The following is a 12,618-nucleotide window of genomic DNA, read 5'->3' on the forward strand; positions in this document are numbered from 1 at the left end:
CTTTCTTTTTTCAAACAACTTATCAAATCCTTTTTTAAAATTTTTTATAATTTCCATCTTTACAGTCATATTCCATCCCTTCATCATATCAACCCTTATTTTTGTACATATATAAGTTTTTCTTTCTTTAAAATTTTGGGAGGGACTTTCTTTTAACAGACCAAAATACACCCAAAATCTAGTGTGTGGCACTGATCTATAATCCAGCCTGATCATATTTGATCACATTCTGTTTTTGTTTTGTTTTGTTTTGTTCTGCTTTTGTTTGTTTTTATCTTTATCTTTTTCTTTTTTCTTTTTTTCTTTCCTTTTCTTTTTTCTCTCTTTCCCTTTCTTTTCCCACTGCTTCAGGTCTTTTCTGATTTGTTTAGAGTATATTTTCTGGGGACGTTGTTACCCTGCTAGCATTTTGTTCTCTCATTAATCTATTCTCCTCTGCACAAAATGACAAGACGGAAAAAATCACCTCAACAAAAAGAACAAGAGGTAGTACCGACTGCCAGGGACCTACTCAATACGGACATTAGTACGATGTCAGATCTAGAGTTCAGAATCATCACTTTAAAGATACTAGCTGGGCTTGAAAAAAACATGGAAGTTATTAGAGAAACCCTTTCTGGAGAAGTAAAAGAACTAAAATCGAACCAAGTAGAAATCAAAAAGGCTATTAATGAGGTGCAATCAAATATGGGGGTGCTAACTGCTAGGATAAATGAGGCAGAAGAAAGAATCAGTGAGATAGAAGACCAAATGATGGAAAATAAAGAAGCTGAGAAAAAGAGAGATAAACAACTACTGGATCACGAGGGCAGAATTCGAGAGATAAACGATACCATAAGACGAAACAACATTAGAATAATTGGGATCCCAGAAGAAGAAGAAAGAGAGAGAGGGGCAGAAGGTATAATGGAGCAAATTATAGCAGAGAACTTCCCTAATTTGGGGAAGGAAACAGGCATCAAAATCCAGGAAGCACAGAGAACCCCTCTCAAAATCAATAAAAATAGGTCAACACCCCGACATCTAATAGTAAAACTTACGAGTCTCAGAGACAAAGAGAAAATCCTGAAAGCAGCTCGGGAGAAGAGATATGTAACCTACAATGGTAGAAACATTAGATTGGCAACAGACTTATCCACAGAGACCTGGCAGGCCAGAAAGGACTGGCAGGACATATTCAGAGCACTAAATGAGAAAAATATGCAGCCAAGAATACTATATCCAGCTAGGCTGTCATTGAAAATTGAAGGAGAGATAAAAAGCTTCCAGGACAAACAAAAACTAAAGGAATTTGCAAACACGAAACCAGCCCTACAACAAATATTGAAAGGGGTCCTCTAAGCAAAGAGAGAGCCTAAAAGCAACATAGACCAGAAAGGAACACAAACAATATACAGTAACAGTCACTTTACAGGCAATACAATGGCACTGAACTCCTATCTTTCAATAGTTACCCTGAATGTAAATGGGCTAAATGCCCCAATCAAAAGACACAGGCTATCAGATTGGATTAAAAAACAAGACCCATCGATATGCTGTCTGCAAGAGACTCACTTTAGACCCAAAGACACCCCCAGATTGAAAGTGAGGGGGTGGAAAACCATTTACCATGCTAATGGACACCAAAAGAAAGCTGGGGTGGCAATCCTTATATCAGACAAATTAGATTTTAAACCAAAGACTGTAATAAGAGATGAGGAAGGACACTATATCATACTTAAAGGGTCTATCCAACAAGAAGATCTAACAATTGTAAATATCTATGCCCCTAACATGGGAGCAGCCAATTATATAAGGCAATTAATAACAAAAGCAAAGAAACACATCGACAACAATACAATAATAGTGGGGGACTTTAACACCCCCCTCACTGAAATGGACAGATCGTCTAAGCAAAAGATCAACAAGGAAATAAAGACTTTAAATGACACACTGGACCAAATGGACTTCACAGACATATTCAGAACATTCCATCCCAAAGCAACGGAATACACATTCTTCTCTAGTGCCCGTGGAACATTCTCCAGAATAGATCACATCCTAGGTCATAAATCAGGTCTCAACCGGTACCAGAAGATTGGGATCATCCCCTGCCTATTTTCAGACCACAATGCTTTGAAACTAGAACTCAATCACAAGAGGAAAGTCAGAAAGAACTCAAATACATGGAGGCTAAAGAGCATCCTACTGAAGAATGAATGGGTCAACCAGGAAATTAAAGAAGAATTTAAAAAATTCATGGAAACCAATGAAAATGAAAACACAACTATTCAAAATCTTTGGGATACAGCAAAGGCAGTCCTAAGAGGAAAGTATATAGCAATACAAGCCTTTCTCAAGAAACAAGAAAGGTCTCAAGTACACAACCTAACCCTACACCTAAAGGAGCTGGAGAAAGAACAGCAAATAAAGCCTAAACCCAGCAGGAGAAGAGAAATAATAAAGATCAGAGCAGAAATCAATGAAATAGAAACCAAAAGAACAGTAGAACAGATCAACGAAACTAGGAGCTGGTTCTTTGAAAGAATTAACAAGATTGATAAGCCCCTGGCCAGACTTATCAAAAAGAAAAGAGAAATGACCCAAATCAACAAAATCATGAATGAAAGAGGAGAAATCACAACCAACACCAAAGAAATACAAACAATTATAAGAACATATTATGAGCAACTCTATGCCAACAAATTAGATAACCTGGAAGTAATGGATGCATTCCTAGAGATGTATCAACTACCAAAACTGAACCAGGAAGAAATAGAACACCTGAACAGACCTATAACCACTAAGGAAATAGAAGCAGTCATCAAAAATCTCCCAAAACACAAAAGCCCAGGGCCAGATGGCTTCCCAGGGGAATTCTACCAAACATTTCAAGAAGAATTAATACCTATCCTTCTGAAACTGTTCCAAAAAATAGAAATGGAAGGAAAACTTCCAAACTCATTTTATGAGGCCAGCATTACCTTGATCCCAAAACCAGACAAAGACCCCATCAAAAAGGAGAATTACAGACCAATATCCCTGATGAACATGGATGCAAAAATTCTCACCAAAATACTAGCCAATAGGATCCAACAGTACATTAAAAGGATTATTCACCACGACCAAGTGGGATTTATCCCTGGGCTGCAAGGTTGGTTCAACATCCGCAAATCAATCAACGTGATACAATACATTAACAAAAGAAAAAACAAGAATCACATGATCCTCTCAATAGATGCAGAAAAAGCATTTGACAAAGTACAGCATCCTTTCTTGATCAAAACTCTTCAGAGTATAGGGATAGAGGGTACATACCTCAATATCATAAAAGCCATCTATGAAAAACCTACAGCGAATATCATTCTCAATGGGGAAAAACTGAGAGCTTTCCCCCTAAGGTCAGGAACGCGGCAGGGATGTCCACTATCACCACTGCTATTCAACATAGTATTGGAAGTCCTAGCCACAGCAATCAGACAACAAAAAGAAATCAAAGGCATCCAAATTGGCAAAGAAGAAGTCAAACTCTCACTCTTTGCAGATGATATGATACTTTATGTGGAAAATCCCAAAGACTCCACCCCAAAACTGCTAGAACTCATACAGGAATTCAGTCAAGTGGCAGGATATAAAATCAATGCACAGAAGTCAGTGGCATTCCTATACACCAACAACAAGTCAGAAGAAAGAGAAATTAAGGAGTCGATCCCATTTACAATTGCACCCAAAACCATAAGATACCTAGGAATAAATCTAACCAAAGAGGCAAAGGATCTGTACTCAGAAAACTATAAAATACTCATGAAAGAAATTGAGGAAGACACAAAGAAATGGAAAAACGTTCCATGCTCATGGATTGGAAGAACAAATATTGTGAAGATGTCAATCCTACCTAGAGCAATCTACACATTCAATGCAATCCCCATCAAAATACCATCCACTTTCTTCAAAGAAATGGAACAAATAATCCTAAAATTTGTATGGAACCAGAAAAGACCCCGCATAGCCAGAGGAATGTTGAAAAAGAAAAGCAAAGCTGGCGGCATCACAATTCCAGACTTCCAGCTCTACTACAAAGCTGTCATCATCAAGACAGTATGGTACTGGCACAAAAACAGACACATAGATCAATGGAACAGAATAGAGAGCCCAGAAATGGACCCTCAACTCTATGGTCAACTAATCTTTGACAAAGCAGGAAAGAATGTCCAATGGAAAAAAGACAGTCTCTTCAACAAATGGTGTTGGGAAAATTGGACAGCCACATGCAGAAGAATGAAACTGGACCATTTCCTTACACCACACACAAAAATAGACTCCAAATGGTTGAAAGACCTCAATGTGAGACAGGAGTCCATCAAAATCCTAAAGGAGAACACAGGCAGCAACCTCTTCGACCTCAGCCGCAGCAACTTCTTCCTAGAAACATCGCCAAAGGCAAGGGAAGCAAGGGCAAAAATGAACTATTGGGACTTCATCAAGATAAAAAGCTTTTGCAAAGCAAAGGAAACAGTCAACCAAACCAAAAGACAACTGACAGAATGGGAGAAGATATTTGCAAATGACATATCAGATAAAGGGCTAGTATCCAAAATCTATAAAGAACTCATCAAACTCAACACCAAAAGAACAAAGAATCCAATCAAGAAATGGGCAGAAGACATGAACAGACATTTTTCCAAAGAAGACATCCAAACGGCCAACAGACACATGAAAAAGTGTTCAATATCGCTCGGCATCAGGGAAATCCAAATCAAAACCTCAATGAGATACCACCTCACACCAGTCAGAATGGCTAAAATTAACAAGTCAGGAAATGACAGATGTTGGCGGGGATGCGGAGAAAGGGGAACCCTCCTCCACTGTTGGTGGGAATGCAAGCTGGTGCAGCCACTCTGGAAAACAGTATGGAGGTTCCTCAAAAAGTTGAAAATAGAGCTACCATATGATCCAGCAATTGCACTACTGGGTATTTACCCCAAAGATGCAAAAGTAGGGACCCGAAAGGCTACGTGCACCCCGATGTTTATAGCAGCAATGTCCACAATAGCCAAACTGTGGAAAGAGCCACGATGTCCATCAACAGATGAATGGATAAAGAAGATGTGGTATATATATACAATGGAATATTATGCAGCCATCAAAAGGAATAAGATCTTGCCATTTGCAACGACGTGGATGGAACTGGAGGGTATTATGCTGAGCGAAATAAGTCAAACAGAGAAAGACGTGTATCATATGACCTCACTGATATGAGGAATTCTTAATCTCAGGAAACAAACTGAGGGTTGCTGGAGTGGGGGGTGGGGTGGGAGGGATGGGGTGACTGGGTGATGGACACTGGGGAGGGTATGTGTTCTGGTAAGCGCTGTGAATTGTGCAAGACTGTTGAATCTCAGATCTGTACCTCTGAAACAAATAATGCAATATATGTTAAGAAAGAAAAAAAGAAGAAGAAGAATGTAGCAGGAGGGGAAGAATGAAGGGGGGGAAATCGGAGGGGGAGAAGAACCATGAGAGACGATGGACTCTGAAAAACAAACTGAGGGTTCTAGAGGGGAGGGGGTTGGGAGGATGGGTTGGCCTGGTGATGGGTATTGAGGAGGGCACGTTCTGCATGGAGCACTGGGTGTTATGCACAAACAATGAATCATGGAACACTATATCTAAAACTAATGATGTAATGTATGGGGATTAACATAACAATAAAAAAATTTAAAAAAAAAAAAAAGAATAGCAAAATAGCTGATAGGTGGGCAGCAAGAAGAGAAAAGTTAAAAAAAAGTCTGAAGCTTGGATGGCTCAGTGAGGCTGGGGCTCTGAAAGGATAGGATTTGGCTACTTTGAGCTGAGGGAACAAGTTCTGGGGCATCAGCCAGAACTGGCCATCAGCCAGTCAGAAGAAGCCAAGAAAGCGTCTCAGAGACCTTGAATCACAAGTTAATGAAGCCATCTAGTGGTTTGTTACATAATTTAAGGTTGTGTGAAGACAGAAGGCAAAACTCCTCTGCGGATTTTTTGATTGTGTGGGTTTCTTGAATCAAGTGTTTCTAAAAGCCCGATCACTTTCCATTTAAGGAGGACCCGTTTCATTGAGAATCAGCGCCACGCTGCTCTGTGTAATATTTTATTTATTTACAATCTTCTTTTTAGCAAAAAGGACTGAAGCAACTCACATGAAAAGACAGTGAGAGAGCACAAGACAGAAGAGAAGAGAAAAAGCATGATAAAGACATAAAAAGTAGCTTGAAATTTTGGTCATTCAAAAATGCTTATGAAATCCTATCAATTTTCTGTGAAAGGACTCTGTATTTTCATTTGGTGGAAACTGATCAGTTACAAATAATGTCCAGAATGATGAAACAATTTTCAGGAAAAGTAAAACCATATCTGATGCTAAGAGCTGAGCACTTTTTCTTCTGGAGGTCCTCCCAAATGAGATACTTCCCTCAATCTTCATGATAGAAACCATCCTGAGTCTTGGAAGATTGTTTCTTAATCGTGTCTACCCTGACTTGGAGGAGAATGTGCATCAAGCGCCCCTTTCAGGGCTTGCATGAGCACACGTGATCCTCAGAATAAGCCTCTGAGGTCAGTAGTACTTGTGTCCCCATGCTGCACAAGAGGCCATGAGACACAGTTATGAACTTGCCCAAAGCCAGGCTGTTAAGAAATAATGGAGCCCAGACCCAGACCCGGGGCCCAGACCCGGGACCCAGACCCGGGCGGTATGGTTCTAGCAGCTGTGTTCTTTTCCAAGATGCTACGCCCTGAATGGCCAGTGTGGTACATACAATAAGGCCCATCCAATGAGAACAACAATACTTGAGGTTTCCCCCCAACTTACACACTCTGTAGGGGATTATATATATCACGCACTTTAACACAGTGCTCAAGATGAGGGCAGGGTTGCATATTTCCAAGATGAGTCCTTTAACTCTGCTTTCTTCTAGGACACAGGCTTTATCCCTGACCCCAGTCACCACACACTCGTGCCCACACATGTACACACGTCTTAGGTTCAAAAACCGAAAAAAGAAAAAAAAAAGAACAACCCACAGAAGACCAGGAAACAGTACTCAAATTCCCCACTTTCTGACTTCTAAAAAATGGCTGAAATCCTATGCCCTTTTGATGGCCTATCCTTAGATACAAGACCTAAAACGCAGTTGTAACAAAACCCCCTTTATTTTGCTGGTGTTTTGTTTTCAGAGTGGAATCTATAATTATTTGTGAATGGCAGCTAAATTGGTTTCTCTTAGCCAGTCATGAAAGTTGATTAGCAATGAGCAAGGCCAGCCTCGACAGGAACTATAGGGAAATAGTGTCATCATTGAAAGAAATGCGGTTAGAGAAGCCAGAGTATCACATACTTGGGTCTTAAATTGAGCATTAAGAATAGTTGTGTGGTTAATGTTTTTGCTGAAAGGAAAAGGTATTCTCCATAAAATGACTGTTCTGTATAGATAAGGCTTCTTAACGATAAATGTCCATGACATTTAAAAGAAACACTTAGCTTAATAAAGATGCTTTTTTTTTTTTTAAAAAAAAAGATTTTGTTTATTTATTTGACAGAGAGAGAGACACAGCAAGAGAGGGAACACAAGCAGGGGGAGTTGGGGAGGGAGAAGCAGGCTTCCCGCCGAGCAGGGAGCCCGACTTGGAGCTCGATCCCAGGACCCCGAGATCATGACCTGAGCCGAAGGCAGACGCTTAATGACTGAGCCACCCAGGTGCCCCAGCTTAATAAATATTCTAACGCTCCTGAAAGATTCAAGTTCTGTTTGGGGACCAATGTGATGGCCTACTGCCCATAAGATTGAAATTTTCAAAATGATAGCTTTTTAATAGTTCTGAAGAATGCCTGAAAGATTCGCCCTATCATGGAACAGAAGTGAAAGAGAGTGATGATGAGATATGGTGAAGAAAATGTTGCCTGGGAATCCAGAAACTTGGGATTCCCAGGTCTACTTCACTCTGATAATAAAGGAAGAAGAAATAAATTCTTGGTGTGTGTCGTTTTTCTCATGGACTTTGGACTCAGACCTGGATTCAAATACCAATTCTGGTACCAATTAGCTGCATGGTATTGGATTCCCCAGTTAACGTCTTTGGGCCTCGGTTTCTCAAGGGATAAAATGGCTTTGGTCATACATGGGTCTTATTAGGGGCTCACTGCGTGCGGGTGTTGTGCTCCTATATACTTTTAATCTTTATAACGGTCTGGAATGAAGTCGTCACTGTTATCCCCACTTTACAGGTAAGAGCACTGAGACTGAGACCAGGAATGGGGAGAGTTTAACGAATGCCCCGAAACTGGTAGCCGACGGATTCCTATGGACTCCTTCTCACCCGTGCCCTCTTCTCTTTCCAGAAAGGTTTTGAAGCCTGGTGAAGAGGAGACCCACATGTTTCACTTAGCTTCCGTTTGGGAATTAGGTAGCAGTGGAGGCCGAGGGGTAAAAATAAAGCTGCATTTTCATTTTCCTACAGGAGTGGCAAAAACTCAACTACGATATCTACACCCTGCGGCAGATTCGGAGGGAAGTGAGAAATAGATGGAAACGCATTTTAGAGGATTTAGGTGAGTCTGAAAGTGATCATGGAATGGTGCAAATCACCAGTGGTGATCATTCTTCCCTCTCTTCTGCGTGCGTTGTGTAAAAGGCACGTCGGCGGCTGACTGATGGGAGCTGCTGCGTACTAATTACGGCCCCAAGCCTGTCCTCCTTGTATCCTCCAGCATAAACATCTGATATTTCTGTTACCACCAGCCCGTGTCTTGAAGACATATTTTGCTATGTGCTACTCCATCTGTCCTCAGTGTGGAGTATCCCAGGGCAGGGGAAGCAGGTGGGCACTACCACGGAATGTTTTTGGCAGTGTACTTCATGGATTGAATTAGATGAGTGTGATTGGCCAGTTAGGAGCCGCTGTCTAAGAAGAGGCAGGTTGGAAGAAATACTGTTTGTAAGAGAGACAGTGAAACTCGGTGTAGACTCTCGGAAGGAATAAAAGGTAGGGAAGCTTCCAAGTTGGGACATAACCTGTGGCATCAGAGCGGATATTGGGGATTGGTTTTTCTTAAGTCGGCTACGGTCGTGGTGCAGTAAACATGGCCCCTCATGTTATAAAATGACCTCGTTTTAGTATTTAAAACATGAACATATCGAGTTTGAAGTCCTCCATCCTTCTGCCTTGAAAGAGAACAGGACACCTTGGCATCATACCTTTTCACATGGGGTGAACCCAGTTGCTATCGCCAGCCTCCATTGCTTTAGTTGGGATACAGTGAGATGGGATGGACCCCTGCCCTCTTTACTCACCATTATTGTGACCTAATTGTCTCCTTTTATAATGTGAGTTACCCCAGGCAGGTGTAAATCTCTGAGTCTTTCATATTTTGGGGTGAGTAATTTTAACCAGACAATTGCCTCGGGGAAGGGAATCTGGGCTTGGAGACGTAGAAGCCTGGAGACAACCACTTTGCGGGTCCCAAACTGCAAAGGCAGGTAGGGGAAGAGTAAGGAGTGGGAGGAGGATTTCAGTGCCAAAAAAAAAAAGGTGGGGGGCAGCAAGCTGTCAGTGGATGAGGATCTGAGGCTTAACTTGGAAGGGAAGTTAACGAAGAAAATTAAATGAGAAGAAATCTCAAAAGAGCTTTAATTAAAGACCCTACCAGTCACACTGACCTGGGAGGGAGCCTATGGAATGGTGCCTTGGCTCCTGATGTTTGTTTGGAGTCCACATCTGGGTGCCTTCTTAATCCCCTGTAGGACAGCCATTTCCTGTGACTACTGTATTTACGTGAGGGGTAAAGTTTTTGTCCCCGTAGGTTTTCAAAAGGAAGCCGACTCTTTGTTGTCAGTGACAAAACTCAGCACCATCAGTGATTCTAAAAACACAAGGAAAGCTCGGGAGATATTGTTAAAACTGGCTGAAGAAACCAATATTTTTCCAACAAGCTGGGAGCTCTCGGAGAGATACCTCTTTGTCGTGGTAAGTGGATGTATTATTTTTTTTTTTAGGATTTTATTTATTTATTAGAGACAGAGCATGAGCAGGGGAGGAGCAGAGCCAGAAGGAGATAGAGGGAGAAGCAGACTCCCTGCTGAGCAAGGAGCCCAATGTGGGGCTCAAACTCAGGACCCCGGGATCATGACCTGAGCCGAAGGCAGACACCTAACCGACTGAGCCACCCAGGCGCCCCAGTGGATATATTTTTTTTACATGCCCTCATTTTGCTTTAAATTTTTCTTTTCTGTTATTCCAAATACTCATCATTCCCGCACCACCAGCAACATCACAGCTTGAGGTGGTATCTTATACGCTGGTTTCCAGGGGCCGGCAGCATCAGAACCACCTGAAGGGCTTTAAATATTCAGATTTCTGGATTGCACTCAGCCCTATTGAGGCTCGGATTGTGGCTCAAGAATCTGTACTTTTCAGCCACTTCTGCTCTGTGGTCAGATTTCTGAACCATTTGTAGGTCAAAGAGATGTAAGAAACATTGTTTATATAACCTAAGATTAAAAAAGCATTTGAAGGGGCTCTAAGAGTGTGGAACGTTTCTTGGATAATGTACGCAAAGGGTTAAGGGGCATCTCTAAATTTGTTGAGAAAAATTGAAGAAATGTTTTACTTGCTCGTGATTATTTCTAGGGTGGGTATTGTTATTGGATTGGTTTTCCCATCGACGTGGTTGAGTTCCCATCTTGACATTTGTACGTTTAAATCTTTGGCAGGATCGTCTCATTGCTCTTGATGCAGCAGAAGAGTTCTTTAAAATTGCCAGCCGAACTTACCCCAAGAAGCCTGGAGTCTCAAGCCTACCAGATGGCCAGAAAGAACTGCACTACCTTCCATTTCCAAGTCCGTAAAGGAGAGTCGAGGAGGCAGAATTGGGATTCCCCTCTACTGGTACTCAACAGCCAACCCAAGTTGGACAAATGCATATAGAAGACAGTAAGCAAGTGGAGGGTTAGCTAAGTGAAAAATGATTCTAAATCCTATAAAAAACTAAGGGTTTGGAATATTTGGTCTTCAGGAGGATGTTGCTGTAAGGAGTATTCAGGTTGCGTTGAGATACACTGGTGATCTTGTATCAGGGAGTTGGCCGGTGGGATCTTTCCTCCTGGCTGATTATATTTCAAGAACCCACTGTCCCCACTTTGGTTTTGGTTGTGCAATAAGCCTATTGGGAGAATGGGATGTTCTAGGTAAGAAAACAGTAAGATTGATAGAGCTATCATTGAGCCCAAATATGGATTACTGACTTTTAAATAATCGTTATATAATATAGGCTAATGCCAAAATAATACCAGGCATTATATGACCTTTCTTTGATTTGGAAGATCCTTCAGAACCTTGCAGGTGTCAGAGGCATCATCTTGAGTATAAGTCATGATTATTCAGAGGTTCCGATGTAGCAGATAATAGAAATATCTAACAGTGCTGCCCAGAAGGGACTTCCAAATAGATCGATCCCAGGCAGAACTCCTTGCAGCGCCATGTCAAAAAGCTCCATCTTCAGTGGTAGGACTTGCATCTTAAATTCTCAACATTATCAATACCTGGTTACCTCATTTTGACGTCTCATCCATTTCTAGACCACAAGCCCTTGCTATGTTATCTGGGATAGCATCTATCAACTGAAACGTTTGACCTCCACTTCTTTCTTTTCTCTTTAATCTGCTACTCGCTTTAGTGGCTGAGAGTCGCCCCTGCCCAGCGACCCGCAGTGCAGACTTGCAGCTCTGCGTGTGCGGGCGGTGTTGCAAGGAAGGTCATTGCTGGACTCTCTTCCCGTTCGGAGGAGGATTTTCAAGATGGAGCAATGCTGCCAATACGGCTTGCTTCTCTCTCCACAGACTGCGAAGTCCAGCCTCGGAAGTTACTTGCCACTTAAGCAAGGAGCTTGCAGGAAATAAATCATGGTTCACATTATTGAATAGACTTTCAGAAGCTGTCAGATGTATGGGTAGATTGCTGAGAACACTGGCAATATTTTTACTCCTACAGACTTTGCTCTTCTGAGTTCAGGTAAAAGGTAACTTGTCTTTAGTTTGTCCAGGGGATTGTGACTTGAAAACTTGCTGACCGGCTCTTTTGATAGTGTACACAAGGTTTGAAATATTTCTTAGAGGAGATACATGTTCTCCATTTCTTAATGCGTTGCAGACCAATTTAACTGACATGTTTCAGGAAGATTCTTTCTAGTATAGTAAGTAAGTTAAAAGTTTTATTTTTTATATTTAACGCTTAACCTCTCTCTCATGTTGTTTAAAATTAGCCTGCAGACAATTTCCCTCACTTCTGTAGGCTCTTGCGAGATAAATGTACAAAAAGTGAAACAAATAAAAACAAAACATACAAAAAATAAACAATAAATCTTTGAAATCATATTGTTTTCATGTCTGTCCTTGGAATTCGTGTCTTGTCTTTCTGCTTTTTTTTGATGAGATTGTTTGCGTCTTTGTAGAATAAATTGTAAACATTGTCTTTATTTTTGGTAATGTTTGAGTAAGGATAAGAATGTCTCTGTGATTATAAGAAACATGGAAATATCCAGGAATTTTTCCTTGCAGGGAATTAAAAAGTTTCTCTATTTACTTTTCAGTTGGATGTGTGTGATAT

The 12,618-nt window shown here is 41.1% G+C and overlaps 1 protein-coding gene across 3 annotated transcripts in view; it reads left to right on the forward strand.

Annotated features, from left to right (window-relative positions):
- The window catches only part of MREG (melanoregulin), a 64,639-nt gene extending 52,279 nt beyond the window's left edge, over positions 1 to 12,360 (forward strand). The window contains exons 3-6 of one of the 3 annotated variants that reach the window (XR_004299181.1): positions 8,476 to 8,566; positions 9,818 to 9,981; positions 10,728 to 10,947; positions 11,690 to 12,360. Coding sequence is in view for 2 of the 3 variants with exons in the window: in XM_032402625.1 (XP_032258516.1) it covers positions 8,476 to 8,566; positions 9,818 to 9,981; positions 10,728 to 10,862 (390 nt within the window). In the remaining variant the exon portion in view is untranslated. Of the gene's footprint in view, positions 1 to 8,475; positions 8,567 to 9,817; positions 9,982 to 10,727 lie in introns of all 3 variants that reach the window. The other 2 variants (XM_032402625.1, XM_032402614.1) reach the window with 2 other exon arrangements.
- Positions 12,361 to 12,618: the final 258 nt, after the last annotated feature.

This window comes from Phoca vitulina, unplaced genomic scaffold, assembly GCF_004348235.1.
Source record: "Phoca vitulina isolate PV1807 unplaced genomic scaffold, GSC_HSeal_1.0 scaffold1, whole genome shotgun sequence".
Lineage (NCBI taxonomy): Eukaryota > Metazoa > Chordata > Mammalia > Carnivora > Phocidae > Phoca > Phoca vitulina.